Source organism: Channa argus, chromosome 6 (assembly GCF_033026475.1).
Source record: "Channa argus isolate prfri chromosome 6, Channa argus male v1.0, whole genome shotgun sequence".
NCBI classification, from domain to species: domain Eukaryota; kingdom Metazoa; phylum Chordata; class Actinopteri; order Anabantiformes; family Channidae; genus Channa; species Channa argus.
The window spans coordinates 13,435,538-13,462,466 of record NC_090202.1 but is presented as its reverse complement, the minus strand read 5'-3'; the positions used below and the strand labels follow the sequence as shown (position 1 = coordinate 13,462,466).

The 26,929-nt window shown below is 37.6% G+C and overlaps 1 protein-coding gene across 5 annotated transcripts in view; it reads left to right on the top strand.

Annotated features, from left to right (window-relative positions):
* dync2h1 (dynein cytoplasmic 2 heavy chain 1) overlaps positions 1-26,929 on the top strand; it is a 102,667-nt gene that overhangs the window by 15,057 nt on the left and 60,681 nt on the right. For 4 of the 5 annotated variants that reach the window (XM_067507138.1, XM_067507136.1, XM_067507139.1 and 1 more), the window contains exons 28-59: positions 468-626; positions 2,116-2,189; positions 2,431-2,580; positions 2,754-2,886; positions 2,992-3,109; positions 3,285-3,397; positions 3,578-3,691; positions 3,956-4,106; positions 6,602-6,807; positions 7,498-7,680; positions 7,962-8,144; positions 9,734-9,957; positions 10,201-10,316; positions 12,993-13,192; positions 13,386-13,517; positions 13,752-13,884; positions 14,094-14,301; positions 14,420-14,549; positions 14,881-15,036; positions 15,247-15,506; positions 16,638-16,884; positions 17,179-17,330; positions 17,542-17,686; positions 18,336-18,438; positions 19,885-20,049; positions 21,512-21,636; positions 22,051-22,299; positions 22,522-22,630; positions 23,770-23,883; positions 24,870-25,012; positions 25,463-25,544; positions 26,729-26,889. In XM_067507138.1, coding sequence (XP_067363239.1) covers positions 468-626; positions 2,116-2,189; positions 2,431-2,580; positions 2,754-2,886; positions 2,992-3,109; positions 3,285-3,397; positions 3,578-3,691; positions 3,956-4,106; positions 6,602-6,807; positions 7,498-7,680; positions 7,962-8,144; positions 9,734-9,957; positions 10,201-10,316; positions 12,993-13,192; positions 13,386-13,517; positions 13,752-13,884; positions 14,094-14,301; positions 14,420-14,549; positions 14,881-15,036; positions 15,247-15,506; positions 16,638-16,884; positions 17,179-17,330; positions 17,542-17,686; positions 18,336-18,438; positions 19,885-20,049; positions 21,512-21,636; positions 22,051-22,299; positions 22,522-22,630; positions 23,770-23,883; positions 24,870-25,012; positions 25,463-25,544; positions 26,729-26,889 — 4,938 coding nt within the window. Of the gene's footprint in view, positions 1-467; positions 627-2,115; positions 2,190-2,425; positions 2,581-2,753; positions 2,887-2,991; positions 3,110-3,284; positions 3,398-3,577; positions 3,692-3,955; positions 4,107-6,601; positions 6,808-7,497; positions 7,681-7,961; positions 8,145-9,733; positions 9,958-10,200; positions 10,317-12,992; positions 13,193-13,385; positions 13,518-13,751; positions 13,885-14,093; positions 14,302-14,419; positions 14,550-14,880; positions 15,037-15,246; positions 15,507-16,637; positions 16,885-17,178; positions 17,331-17,541; positions 17,687-18,335; positions 18,439-19,884; positions 20,050-21,511; positions 21,637-22,050; positions 22,300-22,521; positions 22,631-23,769; positions 23,884-24,869; positions 25,013-25,462; positions 25,545-26,728; positions 26,890-26,929 lie in introns of all 5 variants that reach the window. The other variant, XM_067507137.1, reaches the window with a different exon arrangement.

Below are 26,929 nucleotides of genomic sequence, written 5' to 3'. Positions count from 1 at the left end.
AAAGATTATTTAATACAGAAAGATTTTAACTGTAATGTTGAACAATTGATAAGTGATTTAACTCAAAATTAAAATGTTTTATTAGCCAATTCTAATATTGTATATTGAGGTAGTTTTAGTAAAGATTCATTGTAAAAATCAAAAATCATTATATAATGATGAGTCATATCAGCACAATGGCCATATATATTTCTTGATTTAGATTTTAGGTGCCTAGCAATACGTTCCTGGTAAGCCACAAACAAAATCTAGATATTTTTAAAGTTTGTAATGGTTTGTTGAAAAAGTGGCTAACAAGGGCAAGGAGTGATCTGAGAAGATGTTGCAGCCTTGGAGTAATACAGGTGGCACAGATTATTTCTGATGTGATCATTGTATAACAATCTTTTACGGATTTTGGGTGTTACTAAATGTTGTGTGTTGAGTGGGCACAAATTACATTGGATGTGTGGTGTGATTGCATGAAGGACCTGAACAGCCGTGCCCAGGCAGAGGTGACAATCAGAGAAGCACTGAGAGAGCTGGATTTATGGGGAGCTGCAGCTACCTTCAACCTCACTGAGTACACAGATAACAGTGGGCGCACCCTCACCCTCATCAAGGACTGGAAGGATATAGTCAGCCAGGTAGACATAAGAGCACTTAAATATGTAGTTGTGTATATTTACAATATGTTACAATGTCATTAAGAAATACAGTAAAATACAGATTAGTGTTACAGATTATAGTTTATGATTATAACCAAAGTTTGAACAGTTGTACAAAACCAATGGCATCCACCCAAATGAGAAGGGTGTTATTGGTCTTTATTACATCTAAACATCCACTATTGCTCTGAATGTGATTGTGATGTCTGCTTCTAAATCATTCTTAAGGATCTGTCTTCTGGTTTGAGTAACGGCTCAATATCAGCTTTTATACCCAACACTAGTTTCTAATATCTGTCTCATCTTTTCTGGCAGGTTGCATGATTGCCTACTTGGAGGTAGCTTTCTGTAATAAGTGTCTGATCCCTATTCAGCCTGATCTGCAGTTACATTTATTCTAGCTACTAAATCTTTTCTGTCAGGGTTTTATTGTTAGAAATAACTGGGCTTTTTCTTAATTGCTGAATCCAGGATTGCTTGTAGTTATATTTTGGCATACATTTTATACCCAGGATTTGATTACCTTAATGATCTTTGTTCTAACTTATTTAAGGAATTGCTCTTGCACAAAATCTAGTTGTGCACATTAAAAAAACGATTAATACTGTTCATGTTTATGCACTAAAAGATATTATGTAGTTTAACACAAGAGATAAAATCTCAGCACTGAGTGTTTTAATCTCTTTTTAAAATTGTAAACATACATACATACACACCAACACCACCCTAAAGTTGGTCTGTGGGGGTAATATAAAATGGATGATGAAAATGAAGGCTAAAATTGTAAATTCCATCTATTATTGCTAAATATATATGTGCCTAAATGTATTCTCAGATCTCTCCCCAAAATAACAAACCAAACACTTTTGTATCGACAGTAAACATTCAAAATATGTTAGTATCCTAAACCTAATTCCCTAACATAAAAAAATGTAATGAATAAACTGGAAAAAAGACAAAATAACACAAAGGCACTTCACCCCCACAGTTCTTCCAGGCAAGGACTTAAAGAATAAAGTTAAAGAAATAAAAAGTTTTGAATTGATCTAATACTTTTCACCCCCAAATCCAGCATCCTGAGACTGTACGCTATGCGGAAAGAAGGAAGGCGAGGATTAGTGAACATTAGAACCACTATCCAGGATGAAACACCTAAGATCCATGAATAGATCAGCAAGTTGGCACCAAGTGATGAATTACCTTATAGTGGCCACTTGGCAAGTAGACTGAAGGCACAAAAATATCTTAATGTGATGAGATTACAGGCATACAGCTTGAAGAAAAAGTTAGAGTATGTTTAATAGGTGTGTTCAATAAAGACTTTGATGAATTCATTGCCAATTTATGCAGAAATCTAGGAAATTGAAAACGGTAGCATTACTTTTTCACATGACTGTATTAGCACCTTTAAATGAAATCCTGAGTATTAGGGAAAAAAAGCCTTTCACCTTTTTATTTTCCAATTCAGGTGGGAGATAACCGCTGCCTTCTTCAGTCTCTGAAAGACTCTCCATACTACAGCAATTTTCAAGATAAGGTCAGGTCAATCAATTGAATCTATGAATACATCTTTTAAAATCTTTTAGAGCTTATATTATAAAGAGCTTATTCTAAATAAAATTCAACTTGTTATTGTTCAAAAGAATTCCTGTGCTGTGTTATGGTACATGGATTTTGTTGTCTGTGGTCTACCAGCATATGAAGGTTTACAAATCCCTTAAGAAGGAGCACCAACCAGTGTAACTACTGTATACATTATTTACTTTGTGTATGTACAGGTCAGTCTGTGGGAAGGTCGTCTAGCTGACTTAGATGAGTACCTGCTGAGTCTAAATGCCATCCAGAGACGCTGGGTTTATCTGGAGCCTATTTTTGGAAGGGGGGCATTGCCCAGGGAGGAGACCCGCTTCAAACGAGTTGATGAAGACTTCAGGTGCTCTTTGTGTATGAGACTGAATAGTCACGTTTAGAGAGCTTACTGGCTGAGCCATTTAGTCCTGTGTCAGTGTTGAGCTCTAAATTCTCTGTCTATGCCAACATCCTGTTTGTGAATTCTTTCTTGGAGCACAGCACATGTTTTGATAATGTTCTCTGAATGTGAAACAGGTCCATAATGTCAGACATTCAGGGAGATAATAGAATTGTTTGCCTGAGCTCAAGGGCTGGCATCAGAAACTCCTTGGTCACCATACTGGATCAGCTGCAGCGTTGCCAGAAGTCACTCAATGAGTTCCTGGAGGTACTACATGCATTTTGTGTAAAGAATACAACTGCAAATGTATAACAAGGGATTCTAAAACCACAACCACCGTCTTTTTTGTGTGTTTTTGTGTGGTTATTTCAGGAGAAGCGTTCTGCGTTCCCAAGGTTCTATTTCATAGGAGATGATGATCTCTTAGAGATTCTTGGACAGGCAACCAACCCAACTGTCATCCAATCACACCTCAAGAAATTATTTGCAGGTCAAAAACCTGTGCTTTATTATTTTCTGGATGCTGTTTTATTATTCTCAGCTGTAATGTTGGTCAGTTCAGCTCAGTTCATTTCGGGTTTCCTCTGCCCTCATCTGTCCTGCCATCCTCAAATATAGATTGATGGTAAACAGTGAAAGTGATATGTGTTTATTTTATCTGACAGGCATCCACAGTGTTGTATTTGATGAACAGTGCCAGCACATTGTTGCCATGTGCTCTTTAGAGGGAGAAAGTGTGCCACTCAGAAACCTCATACGCATCTCCAGTCTTGTGGAGGTAAAGCTTTTTTTTTGTAAATGTTTATACTGGATATTAAGTTTATTTTTTTAGATTAGACACTTTTTGTTTTAGTGCCTTTACAACAGAGCATATTGTATTTATTGTATTGTATTGTAAGATTTATGCAGTCTATTAATTTCTTCATCTATCTGTGGCTTTGCTTAAATGTATTTCTAGGTGTGGTTAAATGAGCTGTCTGTGGAAATGAAGGAGACTCTGAAGCACCTGCTGTATGAATGTGTGTCAGCAGGAAAGAAAGGGGAGGTGGACCCATCACGCTATCCATCACAGGTACACACACTGTTTATACAAAATATTTGTATATAAAAATTTAATATATTTTTCGTAATATTTCAAAAGACTTTTTGATGTTGCAGAATGTTTCTTTAGCAATAGAAAAAGGGGTGTTTAACGAAATGTATATTGTGGTGATATATTTTATTTTTATCCATAAGTGTTCACATATGTCAGTAATTTCTCAGTTTGTCTGAAGACAGTGTGACCTCCATAACTAGAGAATTATCTAATGTTTGAATGCTCATGTATTTTGTGTAGATTCTTTGTCTGGCTGAGCAAATCCAGTTTACTGAAGATGTGGAAAGAGCTATAAAAGAGCAAAGCCTGCAGCAGCTGGAGCTGGAGCTCAGTGCCAAATTAGAACACTACACTACAGTGGACACTAGTTCGGATGATCACACTAACTCAGGTAGTGCTGTCTATGGTTGTGTACATGCTTTGGTGAATATATTGTATGTGTATCATTTCTGGCTTGTGTAAGCTTTTATGGCTTAAAAATCAACCATTACAGCCATGTTGCCTTTTTACCTTACATGTAGTCTGGACAGCTGAGGTAGTCAGATGTTTACTAACCTTGGCATTGTAACTTTCTATATCAGGATGGTGGACTTTATTTACTGTTTATCATCAGAGCCTCTGCCTGATTTGGTTTATTTCTGATGTCTAGTGGAATAGATTCATTTTTATGATTTGCACTTTTAATAATTGTTAAAGAAAAAGGGCCATTTGATGGTAGGGATGTAATGAAAACATCTGTCTTGGCTTGTGCACAGTTTGCTATTGGACCAGTTTGTGCAAATTTAAAAGACTGACTTTTTTTCTTTTTCTCTCCATGGCTTTCTCTGAAATTATATTTAACAATAAGAGAGCAAAACTGCATGGCTGTCTTTGTAAATTGTTGTTGCTTTTGTTTCTTGACACTTTGTTCCACCATCAGACTTCCTCTGATGTTGTAATGAATGTGCTGAGCAAAATTGTGGGTTGTTACTCTGGACTGAGAGAATAATGTCAGATGTTTGCTCTTGTGGGAAACTCTTGATGGCTAGTTAGATCCAAAAAGCTACAGATATGCACTACCCTTTAAAGATGCATTAGCTGGCAGGCTAATTTAATGACCTGGAGCTGAGTTTATGGCTACATAAATCATGACAGCAGTGTGTTTTTGTAGAACTTGAAGTTGTAAAATAGACTTTAAATTTTAAATTAAACCTTTATTCGTCCATGAGATGAAAAGCTCCTCCATAACCTTGGCTTACTTTCACAGGCAAATTCCAGATTTCTGTATCAAACAGCAATGGAATTATTAATGCATTAATTAAAGTATTATACGTGCCAAATTATTCTACAGTTGTTACTTTAGCAATTCTGTCAGAATAGTTTGGAGACTTTTAAATACTTTTGAATACCAGATATTTAAGAGTGAAAGTGTAATAAGTAATATTACTTATTCTTATTCTTATTCTTATTCTTTATGTGTGTTCAAAACTCTCCCTATGATAATTAAAATAGCAGTCATAATCAAGATAACATCTCAATAATGTAATGGCTTCTTAAAACAAGCAGGTTTTGAAGAGGCTATAGTACTGCTTAAAGCAGCAAAAGTAATGGCAAGAAGATGATCTAATTATAGAAACTGCATAAATGGGCCATAAACTATGGCAGGGATTGGGGGTTTCTCCCTTTTGGCACCGAGACAAGACGGAATGGGACACACTGGCAAGATATTGTATCCTGTTCTGGGTCAGCACTGACCTCTGCATTAATATGTACATACAGTACAATACATCCAGAGTATCTACTGAGGAGATTCCATTATAATTTACAAAATCATCAGTTTTAGAGATGAAAAAGCACACAAAGGATTTATGATTATAAGATGTTAGCTAAAATTTCACTTTGAAAATGGTTGGATGGTTTTGCTGAAAATTTACAGTAAAAAAAAATGAAAGAAAAAACAACCATTTTGAACACACCTAACATTTACAGCCAAGGCAGATGGTATGTTTTCAAAGATCCAACAATGTTTATTTATTTTTATTGTCTCAAATCAATAAATGGTCGCCTAACATTTGCAAAGTATTAACTTTCAAGAGTACAACACGAAATACTGCTGATAGGCTACCTATTTAGCAGTATATCTCCTGTGACTGATTTTCTATTTTTCTGCTTCTTTTCTGCATCTTTAAATGCCTTTATTGGCTGGGGGTGGGTAGTTAAAATTATTTGTTTTGGGTGATTTTTCTCAGTATAACAATTAGGATTCCTTTTTAAATGAGCAACAAGTCATCTTTACAATTAGTCATTGGAATGAAGCCACCACCTACAGTAATTCCGCTCAGTTGGCACCAAACTTATTCAGAGCAAAGTGAGGCTGCATTCATATCTGACAAAGTTCTTTCTTTTTTTTATTGTCGTTATTCCCTAAAATATTTCATCTGAGCTGTCAGGTTTGTTTGCACAGTATGTGTTGAAATTTATTCCTCTCACCAATCAATTCAAATCTGCATTTTTAGTTTAAACATTTTTCTTTATGGATAACAAGAGCTGCGGGTTTATAGGAACATGTTGTTATTACAAGTTACTGCCATTCTGTTTCTAATAAAAGTCTATGTGATTACATGTAATTTGCACGTTACAGAGGGCATTAGTTAGAATTCAAAAACAGAAGATTTTGATTTAATGATACGGGGCTATAAGGAGGCATATTCAGCGTTGTTTTTATTGTACAATAACACACACATTTCTATTTTCTCCTCAGAATTTTTACCTGTATTTTTACAAATTCCAATTAGATTTAACATTGCCAAACTCTATTTATGACATTTACTAAAATGCTAATCTTTTATGATCCAGGTTTATTTCCATAACTTCAATTCTACCATCTTGACATTTGTTCATGTGCAGATTCCAGTGTCCTGCAGCTTAAGCTGAAGGCCTTAATCCTTGATATTATTCACAACATCAGTGTGGTGAAGCAGCTTAATCAGTCAGGGGTTACCAGTCTTGATGCGTGGCGCTGGAAGAAGCAGCTTCGGTTTTACATGGGACCAGACAAATGCTGCAATATACACATGGTGGATGCACAGTTCAGCTATACATATGAATACCAGGTGTGTTGGCATACTTTTCTTTTTTGTACTTGGGTAAACAAACACAAACATGTCATGTTTCTAGGGCTACATATACTCTTTATTTGCAAAGAAGATTTGATTCAGTTTGATTAAGGTACCAGTAACCTGGAAGAAAAATAAATATTACTATATTATATATTTTTTAAACAGCTTAAATAACTGGATCACTAATTGATCTGTTGACTATTTCCCGTTTATAGATCTAGGGGGTATAAACTCCAGTTTATGATTATAGTGTAATCAAGGATGCACAGTCTGCCTTTTCAAATTCACTCAACATAGTCTCAAATTTAATATAGGACATATTTAACACAATTTGAGAAGAAGACTATTCAACTTAAAAATGGTAATAAACTTTACCTTTTATTTTTTACCTTTTGGGGGCACTGTTTATGCAAAGATGAAGAGCGCTAAACCTCATGCATTCCCTTGGAAAATTACAAAATATCACTCATTTATATTGTCTTTTGGCTGGTCTTCCTTTCTTTTTCATTCTTCCATTAAAAAAAACAACAACATTATCCTCTGCTGGTTTCCTGCCTCACGCCCCTCCACATTTCTCTGACTCCCCATGTTTTCGCTTGCGCGTGTCCATCTCACTGTGTTGCTGTCACTTTTTTTCTCTTTATCACTTAATATCTTTTCTATCCTATCTCTTCTGTCTCCCAGGGGAATGCGTCTAAGCTGGTGCACACTCCACTGACTGATAAGTGCTACCTGACCCTGACCCAGGCCATGAAAATAGGGCTTGGGGGCAACCCCTATGGGCCTGCTGGCACAGGCAAGACCGAATCAGTCAAAGCCCTGGGGGGACTGTTTGGACGCCAAGTGCTGGTATTCAACTGTGATGAGGTATAAAGATGCTTTTTGAAAGTATTTGAGGGATTTAACATATATAATTCTGAACCCCTTTTGTTCATCAAAACCTGAAATCACTGGTCATTTTTTTAAAAGTAAAATGCATAGGCACGTAACATCTTAAGAGTATGCACATGTGCAAGTGACAGACACACACTAACCCCTTTCATTTCCAAGCATTCAGCCTGACCTTGCTTTAATACAAGATTAGTTAGTGACAACTGCCAATGAAAACACATGAGAAGATTGTTTTCTGGTTTGCCTCTGATTCCCAGGGTATTGATGTGAAGTCAATGGGACGAATCTTTGTGGGCTTGGTGAAGTGTGGTGCATGGGGTTGCTTTGACGAGTTTAACCGTTTGGAGGAAGCAGTGCTTTCTGCAGTTTCCATGCAGATTCAAGCCATTCAAGACTCGCTTAAACATCACAAGCACACGTGTGAACTGCTGGGGAAGGAGGTAAAAAAAAAGAATGGACAAACACACTATTTACAGACATTTATGACAAAAACAGTTTCTTGAGTTCCCCATTCTCAGTTATATTTTTCAGTTTCATTCAGATACACGCATTAGCCACCTGATGTATCCTTATTGGATACATAACTGTCAGAACATAAACTGGTTAAACTCAGCTTCCCCTTTACCAGTAGGGATCTATGACTCTTATTTGTTATTTATTACTGTATGTGTTTTGCCATAACTACCAGTCTTATTTATTTTAAATAAATAATTTTCTCAGTGGAGTACATTAAATAAAAATAAGCTTAGTACTTTTAATTAAGTAAAATATTTGAAGCAGTACTTTTAGTGGAGACTTGCTTTAGGTTTAGTGGTTGCAGTTTAACGTGAGTATTAAGGGTGTGCATTAAGGGGGCCTGGTGGATCAGTGGTAGAGCCTTGTGGTGGGTACAGAAGGCTATGTGTTTGAATCCCACCCCACAAGGTGTGGCCCCGCCAAACCATCAAGGGCAACCATGGGAGAGGTTTGTGGCATCCGGCATAGAAAACTCATGCCAAATCAATGCCCGGAACACCTTCCGCTTTGGCGAGGCCTGAAGGGACAAACCGAAAGCCATTGATGTATTAAGGTTGTGTACTAAAAACACCTTTGCACACAGTGTAGCACATTTTGCTAGATTTTGGGCTGTGGCTACACAGATCCTTGTGCTCCATTATTTATATTACTAGTTTTAATATTGTGGCTGGTGGGTGTATAACTATAAGCTAGTAGCAAAATATACAAGCCATGGATTAATCTATAGATTATTTTCCTATTAGGCTCTTTTTTATTCTTTTTACAATATAACAATTAACATACTAAAAATAAAAATGTATATTCATCAGTCATTTATATTTCAATATTTTATTCAATAATTTTCTTTTCAAACAAACAAATAAATATAACAACGTATGCTCTGCAGGATGTTATTCCCCAAACAAAAAACAGGTCAGTCTTAACTGGTGATGTGTGTTGTACAGACTAATATAAAGTCTCTCCACAATGTAATTAAAGTAAGAGATTTTTCCATTCAAGTTATAGAAATGTAGTGCAATTCAAAAGCAAAATAAATTATACAGTGCTAAATTCAAGACACTTTTACCAAAACCGTGTGTAACCCAAATTCTAACTGTCCATCAAAAGGTGCAAAAATACTGCTTAAAATACCTTAGATGATTGAGGTCGAGGTTTTTTCACTTGCTTATCAGTGTACTCCATGTTCTCCCTAGACACAGCCCTTTCTCTCTCTCTATCAATGTACATTTTGTAATTCAACATATTTACATAATCGTAATTTGACGCATTGCCCCATCCCTAATACAAACACATACTTAACACATAATTAAACACGATACACCTTTAACTTTCATTACCTGATATTGTGTCACAGTAGTTAATTAATTAGTTTTTTATTTAGCCATAGTTGGAAAGTTGGTTGGGTCATCAAGCAAATCAATTAAACTACATTCTTGCTGTTTACAACACATTTTAAGAATGTGAATAACTTTTTGATGTTGTTCTTTGTTTTTGTTTTGTTGTTATCCTCCAGGTGGAATTGGACTCAAACTCAGGGGTATTTATCACATTGAACCCAGCAGGAAAAGGCTATGGAGGCCGACAGAAGCTTCCAGACAACCTAAAGCAGCTGTTCCGGCCTGTGGCCATGAGCAGGCCAGACAATGAGCTCATTGCGGAGGTCATTCTCTACTCTGAGGGCTTCAAAAATGGAGAAATACTGGGACGTAAATTAGTTGCAATCTTTAACCTAGCCAGGTATGATTGTGGTTTTTGTTGGGTTAAGGCTGGATAAGGAGAAGTAGTAGTAGAGTAAAGTATAGAACATAGTAAAGTTTTGTATTGTACTGTGTGCATTAGATTTATTTGAATTAGGCGTACTCCAACTACAGTCTACAATCTATTTCAGTCTGTTGAGGTTTGTATCTCACCACTTAGTGCTACAACCACATCTAAAGTCAAATGCAATGAGTGAATATGTGCATTTATTTTTGTGTCCAGGGAGCTGTTGACTCCCCAGCAGCACTATGACTGGGGTTTGCGTGCTCTGAAAACTGTGTTGAAGGCCTGTGGCAGTCTCCTGCAGCAAAACAGGAGGAGTCATGACAAGGACAAGAGTAAGAAAACACAATTTCTGTGAAGCGCATTATAAGATGGAGCGTGATAGGAAAGTTAATAGAAAGTGCGTGCATAGCACACATTATCATACAATAAGGCATACAGTGCAAACATATAAAAATGAAGAGTACATTTTTGAGAATTATAACATATGCAGAGGACCAGCATTTATTCAATAAAGGTAAATGTAAAAAAGTAAATTTTAAACTTGTAGCTATAGACCAGATTTTGGTCTCTAGTTGGAAAATGGGGAAAAAAATGTGTGGAGTTAAAAAGATGTAATCTTAGCAGATCTAGCTTAGCCTGCTCATCACCTCTGCTTCTTACTAGTAGCTTGAGACTCAAGGCAACAAGCTACATTACCCACTACTAGCATACTGTAACAGCCCTAGATCTCCATGAAGGGACTGAAGGGATGATCTAGGCCCCTCCAATATGTTCCAAAATACCTTAAGAAGTAGCATTTTTAGCAATAAACTTTTAAAGTAATCAGCTACCCGATGAGATGTGCAAATCCTTGAGCATTCTGCTCCAAATTATTCAATCAAGTGTTGGATTAAAGTTATGTAATGGCTGGATGCCTACCTCCTCTGGCATAAGGCAGTGTAGTTATGACTGTACTGTCTATATTGTAACATTCTGTAGACAGCCAAAACCTAGTTGAGGTTTATGAGTATATCAGTATTTATTGCCATCCAACAGGGTCTTCAATAAATAATTCATAATCAAATAGAAGTATTCATTTTGTAACAGTATGAGCAGTCAGACTGACTTTACTGTATTTCCATAGCTTTTAATGTCCATAGTAGTTATTCTGGTTAAATAAAAAGTTCCAATTTGGATTTTTGACGTCAACAACCTAATAAATGTCCTCTTGAGTGTTGTTGAAACTGCAGCCCTGATAGTAAGCTGCTAGGTAATGTGAGAGACAGAAAGTTGTAGAGCTGATGAAAAGAATTAGAAGATGCAAATTAGACTGGTGCTTCTTCTGCACCCAGAAGGGTCACACTACAAAGAGGTTTGATAATTCAGAAAGTATTTGGACACCTTTTACTTTTTTCAATGTTGTTGTTTTGCAGCTTGACACTCCAATCATTTAAATTCTTTTTTCTCATTAATCTGCACTCAGCACCCCAAATTGGAAAATTGAAAACAGAATTTTAGAAATCGATTAAAAACAAAAAAATGAAATATCACATGTACTTAAATGTTCAGACCCTTTACTCCGCACTTTGTTAAAGCACCTTTGGCAGCAATTACAGCCTCATGTCTTTTTTTATGGCTCAACAAGCTTTGCACACCTGGATTGGGGGATTTTCTGCCATTCTTCTTTGCAAATCCTCTCAAACTAAGTCGAAGTTGGATGGAGACCAGTAGTTGTTAGCCATTTTCAGCTCTCTTCAGAGAGTTTCAATAGGGTTAAATCAGGGCCCTGGCTGAGCCACTCCTGTGTTGTGTTGGCTGTGTGCTTAGGATTGTTGTCATGTTGGACAGTGTATCTTCGCCCCAGTCCGAGGTCCTGAACACTGGTTTTCTCTGTACTTTATTCAACCTCCCCAGTCCTCCCCAATTTCTTTCTTGGATATATGTCTTGCAGTATTTCTGTCTCTGTGCTCTTCAGGCAGTTTCTTTGATTTCATGGCTTTTTCTTTGAATGTGTGTGCCCTTCCAAATCATATCCAATCAATTTATTTTACCACACTTAAACTCCAGTCAAGGTGTGAAAACATCTCAGCAATGATCGAGAGAAATGGGAGGCACATGACCTAAATTTCATGTGTTGTTGCAAAGGGTCTGTGTGCTTATTCCAATGTCAGTTTTCCCTTTTTCATACATTGGCAAACATTTCTTAAATTCTGTCTCTTTGTCATTAATGGGGTACTGCAGTACAATCATGGTGCAACATAACAAATATGAAAAAGTAAAGTTCTGAATACTGTCTAAAACCAGTATAGCTCTTAAATGAATTTTGATGACTAAGCATAGGTAAACTTCAACATAAAATGGCTCTATTCACCACTACTTCTCTATACACATTCTGTTGTGCTTGGTCTCTAAATCCTCTAATACAGACACTGCATCAATTGATATTTAGCCCAAATGCATCCCTTAAAATGTTTTCTTCCCCTGAGCCTTTCACTTGACTGTACTTTTTCCTTCTTACATTCCCAAAACCTTGTTGTTTATGTCTTCAGTACCTCTTTCCCCAGCTTGTTCCCGCTCTTGCTGACCTCTTGTTAGCACTCTTGTTAGCTATTGACACTGATCTCGTCCCATACCCTCTCTATCTCAGCCCCTTCCACTCCTCATGTCATTGCATTTCAAAACTTGCCACTATCTCTCTCTTCATTTTACCCTTTTCATCTTTGTAAACCCATCCTTCTGTTTCACCACCTGCCCTGTATGTATTGAACATAAACATGTCTGGAATCTTTGCGAGACATAATAAAGTATTGACAAGCAAAGCAATAACAAATGGATAGGTTAACCCTCGTGACCTTGTTTTTGGTGTTTTTCTTTATTAAACATGTACTGTTTCTCTGCCTTATGTTATGCATATCTTTTTACCAGTATAAATCAAATGTATATTTTTATGCCATTTAAGTACTCTTTATGTCCCATTTCTATTTTGAAATGGAATAGAAATCAAATTATTGTTTTTCATCCACGTGCAGTTCAGGAGAATAGTCTGGTGGTGCAGGCACTGAGACTGAATACCTTGTCCAAGCTTACATTTGCCGATAGTTCCCGTTTTGATGCCTTGGTCAGAGATGTTTTTTCTGGGGTTAATTTCACTGGTGTGGAGGACCAAATCCTAACACATGCACTGGAACAAGTCTACAAGGAGGCACGTCTTGAACTTATACCCAGCCAGGTGAATCAAAACATATATTAGTCAAATACACTTTATTATCATGTGTGGTGCATGTTGAACTGGTGTTCATATAGTGTTTGCTTCACTTTGTGCTGCAAGAAGTCCTAAACATTAACACTAAGAGAGCAGTTTGTTCATATTATAGTGGAAAAATCACATAATAATGACTTGTTGTCTTTTCATCTCTGTGTAGCGGAAGAAAGCACTGGAGCTGAATGAACAACTGAGACAACGCATGGGTGTAGTCATTGTAGGTCCAAGTGGAGCAGGAAAGTCAACGCTCTGGAAAATGCTTAGGGCTGCCCTCAGCAAAACAGGCAAAGTGGTGTGTAAGAAACAAACTACATTATTTTTATTCAGTGATGTGTATATATATATTTTTACTTTTCTTTTACTGTACATATATTTATGTGCACATATATGTTTATTGTGCATTATGTAAGGTTTGAGTTTCTATATTCTTTAGTATATAAAAAGAAGCATGAGTTCAAAAGATTTTAGGTCAGTTAAAAACCCTTTACCAAACTGAAATTATCTTGACAATGTTGTGTTTTTCTAGGTAAAGCAGTATACAATGAATCCCAAGGCCATGCCCAGACAACAGCTACTTGGACATATCGACATGGACACAAGAGAATGGGCTGATGGTGTCCTAACACACAGTGCCAGGATTGTGGTCAGAGAGCCGCAGGGTATGAATGGTGCAATAGGACCCTAATACACATAAACGAAGTTTGGCGCACAGTAATATTTACTTTCATTGGAAAAGTTCTTGCACTGAGCCCAGAACAAATTACATGGAATTGTCTACATTTGTTGCACTCTTTACTGTGCTAAAAATAATGTGCTCTGTGTATGTATTTAAGTATTTATGTATTTGAAGTATTTTTGTCTTTTCTAGAGGTGAGCTCATGGATTGTGTGTGACGGTGATATTGACCCAGAGTGGATTGAGAGTCTGAACTCTGTGCTTGATGATAATCGGTTGCTGACCATGCCTAGTGGAGAACGCATCCAATTTGGACCCAATGTTAACTTCCTGTTTGAGACGCATGACCTTAGCTGTGCTTCACCAGCAACCATCTCTCGCATGGGCATGATCTTTCTCAGGTCAGTCAGCCATGTAGGCAGGGTAACTGTTAATTTTTAAGGTTGTCCAAGTCACCTTTCCTGAACAGCTTGTCTCACTGTTATTTACACACCCACTTTCTCCTGTCTGTATCTTCAGCGACGAGGACATAGATGTGGGTGCGTTGGTAAAGTCGTGGCTAAGGGGTCAGTCAGAGAATTGTCACAGTAACCTAGAAAATTGGCTTGGAGACTACTTCCAACGAGCTCTGGAGTGGGTCCTCAAACAGGTAACGGTTGTCTTATTATACTACTACACACTGGCTACAAGCAACAGACTTTTTCAAGGTGCAACATTTTCTCTGTATGTCAATACTAACCTATTTCAGACCTTCGTTTACACTGGCATTTAGTTGCTAACACTATGAGAGTGAAATAAACATAAAAGTTTTACAAATGAACACCTACAGTACATGCTGTAGATTCTGTCATCATATCACGTTTAGCTAAGTTACACTTGAGTAAAGAGGGTTTTCTTGTTATCATCCATTTATTTCAAAAAGGCAATCAAACTTTTTATTTCTATTTTTGTTTCTGTTTTCTTTTACCTCTTTTCATCAGAATGACTTTGTGGTGGAAACTACTCTGGTGGGTACAGTGTTCAATGGCCTGTCACATCTCAGCTCAGTGACGGATAGAGGTCAGTTCATTGTTGGTCTTCTTAGAGGTTTGGGAGGAAATCTGAACCTCAAAACACGACAGGAGTTTGCTAAGGAGGTAAAGGAACCATGTTTTTTTTTGCATTCACAAGGAAAAGGTTTAGTTTCAGGGCTAAAATTCTATTAATGTCTTATGGTTTGTTTTTTACATGAAATCTTCTCAGCAGTAAAAAAAAACAGAAGTATGAATCATAATTCCAATGGTAAGGATAGTAAGGAAATGTACAGTACCTAGTGGGGATGTTAATTAATGTTTTTTTGTTTTTAGTTGCTAAGCTGGGCCAGGGAAAGCCCACCTGACACCAGAAAACCACTAGATACCTACTATGACTCCAACAGTGGCCATCTAGCAGCCTATACATTCCAGCCTCCACAGTGTCTCACACTGGAACAGCTTTCTCATACAAACACATTACCTGTTATTAAGACCCCAGACATGCAGAGGGGGCTGCATTTTTTCTCTCCATGGCTCACCGCTCAGCACAGACAGCCCTTCATGGTGGTTGGACCAGAAGGCTGTGGAAAGGGGTAATGCATTCTAATCCATAACACCTACATTTGTCATTAGTCATAAACACAGATAGAATATACTATACACACTTGCAAATGTATACATATGGTCACACACTATGTATACATATTCATGGAATGTAATGCAATGCCACACATTTTGAACACATACAAATAAAATTAAACCCATTCGCACATGAATGCTAAATGATTATTTTTTAACATTATAGCACACAAGACACTGACTGCGTTTACATATACTTAAGTTACTGGGGTACTCGGACAAATCAGCTTTCTCTCCCCTACCCTGATTTTGGAAACCAGCTTTTTCCCAATTACATGACACTTAAAAAATCAGATCTCCTGAGGAATATGACTGTAACCTGGTCACTTAAATTCATGTAAGCATACTGAATGTGTGACAGCAGTTCCAAAGAGTGCTTGTTGGGAATGTATGTGGCTTTTATTGAGATAATTTACATTTACTTCTTGTTTGGGAAAAGCAGTCTCTGTAAGCAGTTTTCTCAGGCTAGTGAATTCACGGTAAAATAGTGTGCATTATTGATCGTGACAGCACACAATTAACACTAATATCTTCTTGTATTCGAGGCTTGACCTTTAATGCAAAGGCACTGACAATTCAGAGAAATCCACATCTCCATGTGGATGTGTGGAATGTTTTAAAACTTGTGAACGTGTACACAAAGAGATGCTGCCTCAAATGTAATTGCTTCACTCCCCAGGAGTTTAAAGAGCAAGGGTCTCTCAGTAGGGTTTTTACAATCCTCTTGTCTTGCCTATTTCACACAAAAGGTCACTGTGCCATTGAGGCAGTGGGTTTGTTAGCTGACAGCAGAACATCTAATTAGTATGCACACAGTTATACTGTAGCGGGCAGGTACATACACGCACTGCATTTATTTTTCATTTATTCTCTGTATGTTTGCATAAACACTGTTGTCTAGATTCCCAACAAACAACTCCTTCTGTACTTAATTGGCATTTTAACACTATCCAAAACATGAGCTTTGTAAAAGTTGAATTATTAGATGTATAATTAAATTGTCAACAACCTTGAGCTCATGTCTCATCACACATTAATACATAAGTTCTGGAGTGATCATTTTTCTACGTGCTGTTTTTGTCTAGCATGCTCCTGCGCTATGCATTCTCTCAGCTGCGCTCCACACAAGTTGCTGTGGTTCACTGCAGTGCACAGACCTCATCTCGCCATGTCCTGCAGAAGTTTAGTCAGATCTGCCTGTTGCTCAACTCTAACACTGGCCGAGTGTTCAGACCCAAGGACTGCGAGAACCTGGTCCTTTACTTGAAAGACATCAACCTACCCAAACCGGACAAATGGGGGACCAGCAACCTCATTGCCTTTCTACAACAGGTAAAGATAATACATAAACAAAAATAGGGAGGGGTTAAAAAAAGAATTAGTGAATGGATGGATGAGATGGTTTAAGTAGTACTACTTTCTTTGTCAGTGTTGACCTTCAGAAGCTCAGATTTTGACACTGGTTTCAATCACATTATCATAGACTCCCACAAAAAATTGTAACACTCTCATTTGCAATTTGAGTATAAAAGCTTATATTTTATATATATATATTTATTGAAAACAAATTATAAATATAAATAAAAATTACATACATATCGTTATTACGCTCCATCTTTCCTCCAGGTTTTAACATATAATGGATTCTATGATGAAAATCTGGAGTGGGTCAGTCTTGAGAACATCCAGGTGGTGGCATCCATGTCAACAGGTGGTGCTGTTGGAAGCCATTCACTCACCTCCCGCTTTTCCTCCATCGTACGCATCTGCACCATAGAGTACGTAAAGTGCAAAAGCCATGTAATCAAATACCATGCAGTTATTTTTGAAGATACATGCATTCAAAATTTCCCTGTTCCAATATCAATTCCCATCTCTATTTGTCTCTACATTTCACTGTTGGCCTCCTTCTAACTCTGCCACTGATCCCCTCTCTTTTTTTTCCTCAATTCACACATTTCACTGCCTTTGTTTTGCCACTGCCTTTAGCTATCCAGACAGAGAGCAGCTGCAGACTATCTACTCAGCATACCTGCAGCCAGTTCTCCAGCATAGCCTGGGTAGCCAAGCAGCCTGGGCCAGCACAGGGAAGACACACCAGCTGGCTGGGTCTCTTGTGCAACTCTATGAACAGGTATTGAGTCGGACAGGCTGTTCATCCATGTTCAAATGTATATTTATAGCAAGATGCTCTGAGATGTTCCAGGGCAAAGAGGGGAAATTGGGATTGGGTCTTGAACAGCACCTTTTAAACAGTCTCTTAAGAGCACAAGTCAGTCATAAGAATGTACAATGATTAACAGGCTCTTGTGCAGATGTGGAGGATGTCAGAAATTTTTTTTCCCACTATCTGCCACTTTATTTAACGTCAAGTTAGGGTGTTATTATTGCCACAAATGTTGCAAGTTATTAATGTTGTGACATTCTCAAGTAACAATTTATTACATGTAGGTCTTGCTATATTGATTTCAAAAAAACTACAATGTACTGTACTACTGAATTACAGAGACTTCAAAAATAAGTATTGTTGTTTTGCAAAAGCTACAGTTTCGGCAGAATTTTTTGGGATCGAATATAAGCTCTAGAATTAAGAGCTGTTAAGTGAGTGCAGCCCCAAAATTGCAATTGCCTTCATAGAACACAAATTATCTTTTAGATGTTAATTTTATGAAATGATGATGTCTTTAATGCTAATAAAACAGATAGCTAACATTTTCTATCAGAGGTTATATTTATGCTATAGACATTTTATCATCTGTCTTTATGTGCTTCTTCACTCTCAGGTGAAAGCAAAGTTTACAGTGGATGACCACAGTCACTACCTGTTTACCCCGAGTATTCTTACAGAGTGGGTCCTCAGCCTGCTGCGATATGACCTCACTGCAGGTAAACAAGCATCTGCAAAAGTACATACAGATGAGTATTTACCGTATGAGTCTGACTTACTTTATGAGTCACCGTATGAGTCAATTTTTCTGTAGAAGACTGATGAAATCTGACAACAAGTCAGGTCACATAGGCTTTAATGGGACCAAGGCTCATGAAATCATTACTTTTTTAACATATGTAATGTGATAATGTGATAAACTCCTACCCATAGGCCAGAATGGTAAAGAACAGTTGCATGCAAACAAATCCAAAAGGTTCTATTTTATGACTTACTGGCTTCCCCTTCTTGCTGCCACTAAAAAATATAAAAACTTAGTTACTATGTAAGTTTTGATGTAAGATTAAAAAAAGACACAACCCCAGATCAATTACTTTTTTGTCAGTATTCTCAGCTACTGTCCCAAACTTTTGCCTATTATTTTATCCGGTCACACTCTGCCTCCTCTGTCCTCTCCTTTCTCAGTTTCTCTCTGTCATCGGTCTGTTGCCCCTCTCTTTTATCATCCTCTCCCCTCCGGTTGGTGTCCCTTCATCTCTGCCTGTGTCACTCTTTCTCTCTTTCTTCACTGTGTTCCCACTGCGATAGAGACTCTAATTATTTGTTTTAATTAAACACATCAGCAAACAAAATCTTCTTTTACTATGCTCATCATTTTTTTGCTTACTTACTTTGTCCCCCTTACTTGCCTTTGCTGTATTCTTTCATACTATGTGGTGAGTTTGAGTGTGCGTGTGATTTCAATGACTTTATGTGTTGTTAACACTTCAGGGGCGGCCGTAGCTCAGTTGGTAAAGGCAGTTGTCATCAGACCACAGGGTCACTCGTTCAATCCCCGGTCCCTGCTTTATGTCGAAGTGTCTCTGGGCAAGACACTGAAACCCATTCCCCTCCCCAGCTGTGCCAGCTGGGGTCCAAGCCCGGTAGAAATTGGGGAGGGTTGCAACAGGAAGGGCATCCGGCGTAAAAACTGCTAAATCAACATGCGGACAATGATCTGCTGTGGCAACCCTGAACTCACGGGATAAGCCGAAAGGACAAGAAAAAATGTGTTGTTAACACTTCATAACTCAAACGTTTGAAATGATATTAATGTGTTTAATATAATGTCTTTGAACTTTATTAGAGACGATTCTAACATAGAGCTTACTAATCCAATTTAGAAATATTATCAAATATTTTAGGAAATTCTGTCAAAGAACAAATATTGTGGTATGTTATGTTATGAACTGTCAATTATCATAACTGTTAACTTCATCAAAGACCCAGAGTCACTTGCGCTTGCTTGTCGTTTATGTTTTACTCTTGATCTTTAAACACCGCTAAGGTGGATTTTGGTCAAGAAAAGAATTTAAAAACATTGTTTCTTCTTGTGTGTAAATGACTAAAGTAAACTGTTGAATAATAATCTTAGTATGTACATGTGTCACATACTTCCTTTTTAGCTCAATCTAATGTGACAGACAGCGTGTTGGAGGTGGTAGCATACGAGGCCAGGAGGCTTTTCAGAGACCGACTAGTTTCCTCCAAAGACCTTCACAGTTTTGATAACATCCTCTCTTCTATCATTCGGGGAGACTGGGGCTCTGATGGTCTAAACAACATAACTGGTATGAGATAGCTTTACTCTCACTGACATACACCTTCATTCACCTTCTGCATAAACAATAACACCTATTATAAAACAAAGTAATAGCATGGTTCATCACAGATTAACTGCATTTTTTAGATCACCACTAATGACTGAATAATTCCAGTATTTTATTGTTTTTCCTGTTTTACTTTGACTTCTCTAAAACACTAAAATTGCAACAGATATGCTTGGAAAACCATATAATTCAGCAATTAAGAATATAGTCACCTGCAGCAGATCATAACATTTAAATTTCTTCATAAGTGCAGGGATAAAATCCATCTATCCCTCCATTATCTTAATGACGTATCCTGTTCAGGGTTGCGGGGGGCTGGAGCCTATCTCAGCTGTTAATGGGTGAGAGGTGGGGTATAGCCTGGACAGATCGCCAATCTATCTCAGGGCGAAAATAGTGAGACATACAAAGACAGACAACTGACAGACAGCTGAGGGGTAGCAGCACTAATCACTCCAACACCCTGTCAGCAGGGATGAGATGTTGATCTAAAATCTTGGGTGATACTGACAATACTCTAGAGCTATGCTTGTTTGCTATCCTTGAGTGTAAATAAATAAGGACAAATAAGAACCAAGACTTACAAGATTCAATAGTCATACCAGAAACAGGGCTTGGTATTAATGCTTGCCCGTTTACATTGGACAAGCAAACTATGATCGAGTAAGTGAAATGCATCATGCAGGTACCCTTGCAGGCAAGTAAAAAATATATGAGATGATATGCAGTGTTTCCAAAACAATGATTTATGTTTGTCGCCCTGCCCCATATTAGTTTAGATTTTATTTCATTGCATAGAGGATGCATACTCACCATCTTTCATTTTAGGTAATCCTGAGACCAGGTCAATTTATTTTTCATTTGATGCTGTCCTACCCCTGTTTACAAATGTCACAATAACTTCACAAAACATTTACTACATTGATAAAGCAGAAATTATATTATTACTTTTAAATTATATGTTTTCTTGTTAATAAAAGATAATAATTGTTAAAATTCACATTTATTTGAATTTTTTACTAGGTCTACATTTTTCATTTTGGATAAGTAAGTTTGGCTGTCGGGCAAGTAAAAATTCTCAGCTGGTCTAAAAAGCCTAATGTCAAGCCCTACTAGAGAGATGTCTAGTGTTGATAACACTGCACAGGAAGACCCCCTGTGACTCTAAAAGAAATGAGAGTTTAAAAAAAGTTATTTAAAAATATAAATACTGTACTGGTACATACACATACTGTACTAGGATATGAGCAGCACTGAAAAAAGGCTTGGCTTATAACCAAAGCCCTTTAAACTGCTAAACAAAGGGTTATAGTGCTAGTCGCTAGTAGCTACACTAAGGACAGCAAAGAGACAGAGAGCTAATTTCGAAGTGCACATAGACAGGTGTGTTGCTAACAGTGTGTAATGTTTCCCCTCTGTACAGAAGGTTTTTATGTGACCTGGGGAGCCTCTGAAGGGGCTGTAATGGCTCCAGGCCAGCCTTTACCTTCTCATGGCAAACAATTGGGACGTCTGGATATTGCTGACCTTGAACAAGTCATACAGAAGGTACATAGTGAAGTGTTGTCTGGTGTCAAAATGTACACTAGTGGGAAGTACTACCAAGTGCTGTACCTATTTTAGAACATTTTGAAATACAGTACTTAATGTTTCTTAAATTTTTGGTTTGATGCAAATTTTATGATGCATTTTAACTCTGTTATACTATATTTTATACTTTTTATGAACACTGAAAGAGGTGGCTCTGCATAAGGAACTTTTAAATAATTTAGTTTTGAAAACTTTTTTTAAACATTTAATTTAACTTCATAGTTCTGTAGATTTTTCCTTAGCTTTCTTTATATTGCATTTGTTTCTTTTTTTAGTTCAATTTCTTGGATGATTTCCTGGGTGTTGTGGTGCACCTTCACACCTGTGTGTGCACCTTCACACCTGTGTGTACTCCTCCATTTGTTCGTATAGGGTAGAGTGCTGTACAGTCGAGACAACAGAGAAATGGATCTTCTCCTGTTCTGGGAAGTGTGTGACTTTGTGGCCCGGTTTGATCGTGTTCTTAGTCGACCTGGTGGTTCTTTGCTTCTGGCGGGGCGGTGCGGTGTGGGTCGACATACAGCCACATGCTTGGTGTCACACATGCATGGATATGCATTGTTCACACCTAAAGTCTCCCGTGGTTATACTCTTAAGCATTTCAACAATGATCTCAAGACGGTAAGAGCGAAACCCCATTACACATTAAATGTGACATTATCAGATAAATTGGTTTACATTGTACCAAGTTTTAAACTGGCAAATTAATTGTTGAGTGGCATGTATACTTAGGAATTAGTGCAAATGCAAAGAAAATTTAGTGTCATACACGTTATGTGTATGTGTAAAGCATGTGTATCAAATGTGTAATTTACTGGATGTGAATGTGTACTTTACGTGTAGGTGATGCAACTGGCAGGTCTGGAGGGGCACCAGGTTGTTTTATTGTTGGAGGACTATCAGTTTGTTCACCCAGCTTTCTTAGAGATGGTAAACAGCTTGCTGTCATCAGGTGTGTATTACTCGGAATATTGCATTGGCTGAATTGTTTAATTTATCATTAACATTAAAAAACTAATGGGGGCGTCTCTACCTATCAATGTCCAGGTGAGTTTTCTAAGTTAGATAGATCTAAACACGGATTTCTTAACTTTCAAAATCATGGCCATTCCTACTGTATCGCAGTAGTAAAAAACTTCACTGAGCCTTGTGGAACTGTGGAACTCACCACTATTCTACGGTGCACATCTCTCTACATGTCTGTAGTGAAGTGTTCCGCTTCTTTCATTCCAAAAACATGTTCCAGTGAGCTATATTCCAAACATCAACAAAATGATTTTACCTTTGCAGTTTAGTTTGCTTAGGAACATTTTAGGAGACATACTGAACATGCAGGAACATTTTTTTATCGCATCACAACCCACTTTATAGAGACAGATAAAATCTATAGGAAATCTTGTGCCCACTACATCTGACAATGTCCCCATAAACACAGTGGTATCACAGCATCTGTGTGATAGATCAGATGTGAAACTCGTTTTCACTAAGAAGCAGTTTAATCATCCTCAGAATGCATCCATTAAGTACTGTGGATTCGGAATGAGGATGAGACATAGCTATGCCTGGTGGCGGAAAGGAGTACTGCAGGTTTGATTTTATGAACCTGCTTCTGAGTTATAATGTGCATTCCCGATGGAATGGCACCAATATGGTAGCGCAAACACACCGCACGGAAATACTACACCACTTTGAATGCCTACATCTGTATGCATCTATAAGACAGTAGGAATAAGGAAGCAACTTGGAGTTGTATCATGGCTGAAAAGAGAACTGCAGGTTGGATTAATAAGAGCCAGGTTTAGGGTTAAAACAAACTGCATTGTTGATGCAGTACCAACAGTAGGCTACCACAACCATGTTGCAGTGAAAAAGTATGATATTGAATGCCTGCATCTGTCCTGTGTATTTGAATATAGACAGCAAGCATAATATAGATCATTTTGGCAAAAGTAATACTGCACACCAAATGAAAGCTGCAGATTCTTTTGTGTCCTGACCCTACTATCTTAAGTCTTAACATGTATGTTTCGTTTGAGATATACTAGTATATAGTGAATCCCTGGCAATTCCTTTGTATTTGTTATGTTTCAGGTGAAGTTCCAGGCCTCTATACCCCAGAAGAACTTGAGCCACTCCTGTCCTCTCTCAAAGATGCTGCTTCCCAGGATGGATTCAGTGGACCAATCTATAACTACTTTTCCTACAGTCAGTACTTTATATTTTTTGACAGCAAAGTCTGTGGGTCTCTTACTCATTCTTTTATTACACTCCCATCAATTTTTATAGATTTACTGTTGTCTGATTCTATTCACGGATTGTTTTATCTGCGTTATGTATCAATTCAATATATAATGTATTGCTACCTGCCTACCTTATTATTATCTATTTACAATAGAACATAAATTATTACAAACTGAGACATTTTCTCATTTCATGGCGATATTAGCTAATTTTGAATTTAATGGCAGCAAAGGCTAATGAAGGAACATTTGACCACTAACTAGGTTAATTTAGCAACAGGTGAGAAACAAGACTGGATCTAAAAGGAGCATTTCAGAGAGGCAGTGCCTTTCAGATGTAAAGATAGGCAGAGCTTCACCAATCTGAGGCAAATTGTGTCTAAAAATTATAACAATTGAAAAAATGTCAATTGTTTTGAAACAATTTCAATTGTTTCAATTGAAATTATATAATATGAAAAGGTTCATGGACATCACTGCATGGGCTCAGGAACACTTCCAGAAATTACTGTCTGTGAACACAGTTCGCTGTGAAATCCACCAATGTCAGTTAAAGCTGTATCATCCAAAGAAGAAGCCATATGTGAATGCAGCCGTGTTCTCTGGGCCAAAGCTCTTTTAAAATGGACCAAGGCAAAATGGAAAAATGTTCTGTGGTCAGATCAATCAAAATTTTAAGTTCTTTTTGAAAACCATGGAGGCCGTGTCCTGCGGACTAAAGAGAAGATTAACATCACCTTCTTCGATCTATTCTGAGATGTGTTGCTGCCATCATATTTGAAATGATCTAATATTTTCTATGAAATGCTAAAATGTTTCAATTTCAACATGTGATATGTTATGTTTAACTGCAATGTTTAGCAAACACCAGTGCATTTATTCACACGGCCAGTTTATTTTTAGTGATGAAATCTTCCTCCTTTTTGTTAAAAACCTTACGCCTCATCTTAGGAATACAGCAAAACCTCCACATTGTGCTGATTATGGACTGCTCCAACTCTAACTTCACTATCAATTGTGAGAGCAACCCAGCTTTCTATCGCAAATGTTCAGTCCAGTGGATGGAATACTGGTCTGACAGCAGCATGAAAAAGGTGAGTGGAGGACAACTAGTAGAGGGACTAGATAAAACAAGAGACTGATTTAATCAAGAGTAATTGCTGAATTTTACTCCAGTATTTACGATGAATAGATTATTCTAAAAATGTTGAATATGGAGATATAGGGTTGAATTTTCTGTTTAGCACGAATTGAAATAGAAGGTGTCAGGCCACAATCTGGGCCAAAACACAGCTAAAACACGTCTGGGATAGCATTTTGAAGCCTCTTTCAAGATAGTGAAAGAGGCTATCCTCACTTCTTATACAATAGAAAAAGAAAAGGAATCAGAACAAAATTAGAAATGGGGAGTAGGATGTCAAGTATATTTATTTCAACTTGGTTTTAAAAAATCCATGAGTATGCTGAAACATGTAACATTCTATTTCATTAGAGAATAAATATGTAGTAATATGAGATGACAGAATAAACCTGTGTCTCGTTAGATTCCTGAGCTGCTGCTTGCAAAGATAGGTGGAGAAGGGGAAGAGAATAAAAGGGAAAAGGACACTAAGGGGAAAAGCCCAGGTGAGTGCACATGGATTGAAAAAGTATTCACTTCACTTTTTTTCAATTTTGCTATGTTGCAGCCTGATACTAGTCGCTTAAATTTATTTTTTTTCCTCATTAATCTACAGTCAGTACCTCATGATCATATAGAGAAAACATAATTTTAGAAATGTCTGTAAATATATTAAAAAGGGAAAATTTGAATATCACTTTGGCATAAGTATTTAGACCCTTAAATTGATTGGACAGATTTTGGCAAGGCACACAAATCTCTATAGAATGACTCACAGCTAACAGTAGAAACTGTTATAGAGCAAAAGGTATGAGGTCAAAGGAACTACCTGCAGAGCTAAGAAACAGGATTATTGTAAGGCACAGTTCTGGGGAAGGCTACAATAAAAATATGCTGCACTGCAGGTTCCCAAGAGCACAGTGGCCTTCATAATTCTCAAATGGAAGAAGTTTGGCACAACCAGGACTCTTCTAAGAGCTGGTCACCTTGCCAAGCAGAGCAATTGGGAGAGAAGGGCCTTTGTAAGAGAGGTGACTAAGAAACCGATGGTCTTTCTGACTGAGCTCCAGAGATCCTGTGTGGATATGGTACAAAGTTAAAGAGGGACAACCATCACTGCAGCCCTCTACCAACCTGCGCTTTATGGCAGAGTGGCTAGATGCAGTCCTCTCCTCAGTGCAAAACACATGAAAACTCATTTGGAGTTTGCAAAAAAGCACCTGAAGGATTCTTGGACTGTGAGGAACGAGATTCTCTGTAATGATGAAACCAAAATTGAACTGTTTGGCCTCAATTCTAATTGTTATGTCCGGAGGAAACCAGGCACTGCTCATCACCTGCCCAATACAAGCATAGTGGGACTGGTAAAGTGCTCAGGGTTGGGGGAAAGCTGAACGAAGTAAAGCACAGAGATATTGCTGCCAAGGGTGCTTCAAAAAAGTACTACGTAAAGGGTCTGAATATGTATGTATGTATGTATTTATTTTTCTAAAATCCAGTTTTCAATGTTTCAATTTATAAATGCATTGTAAGGTAAAGCCAAACTCGAAATTGCTTATCGATGGCCCCCTTTTTTCATATTTCCTACATTATATATTTTTAGTGTCTCTGTATGTAATGTCATAAGAATGACTATACATCTTTAATCCAGTTTGTGCTCACCCGCTTCTTCACCTTTTACTCCCTGCAGTGTCTGGGCAAGGAGACCTGTGCCATTTGTTCCTGATGGTCCATGAGTCATGTAGAGAACATGGTGCAACACCCAGCCAGTACATGGCCCTTCTGCATGTTTACACTGCATTATACACCCGAAAGCAAAGCCAGCTCACAACCAGACAACAGCATCTTCAGGTAAAATATCATGTACCGTGTTTTTTTACTTAATAATAAT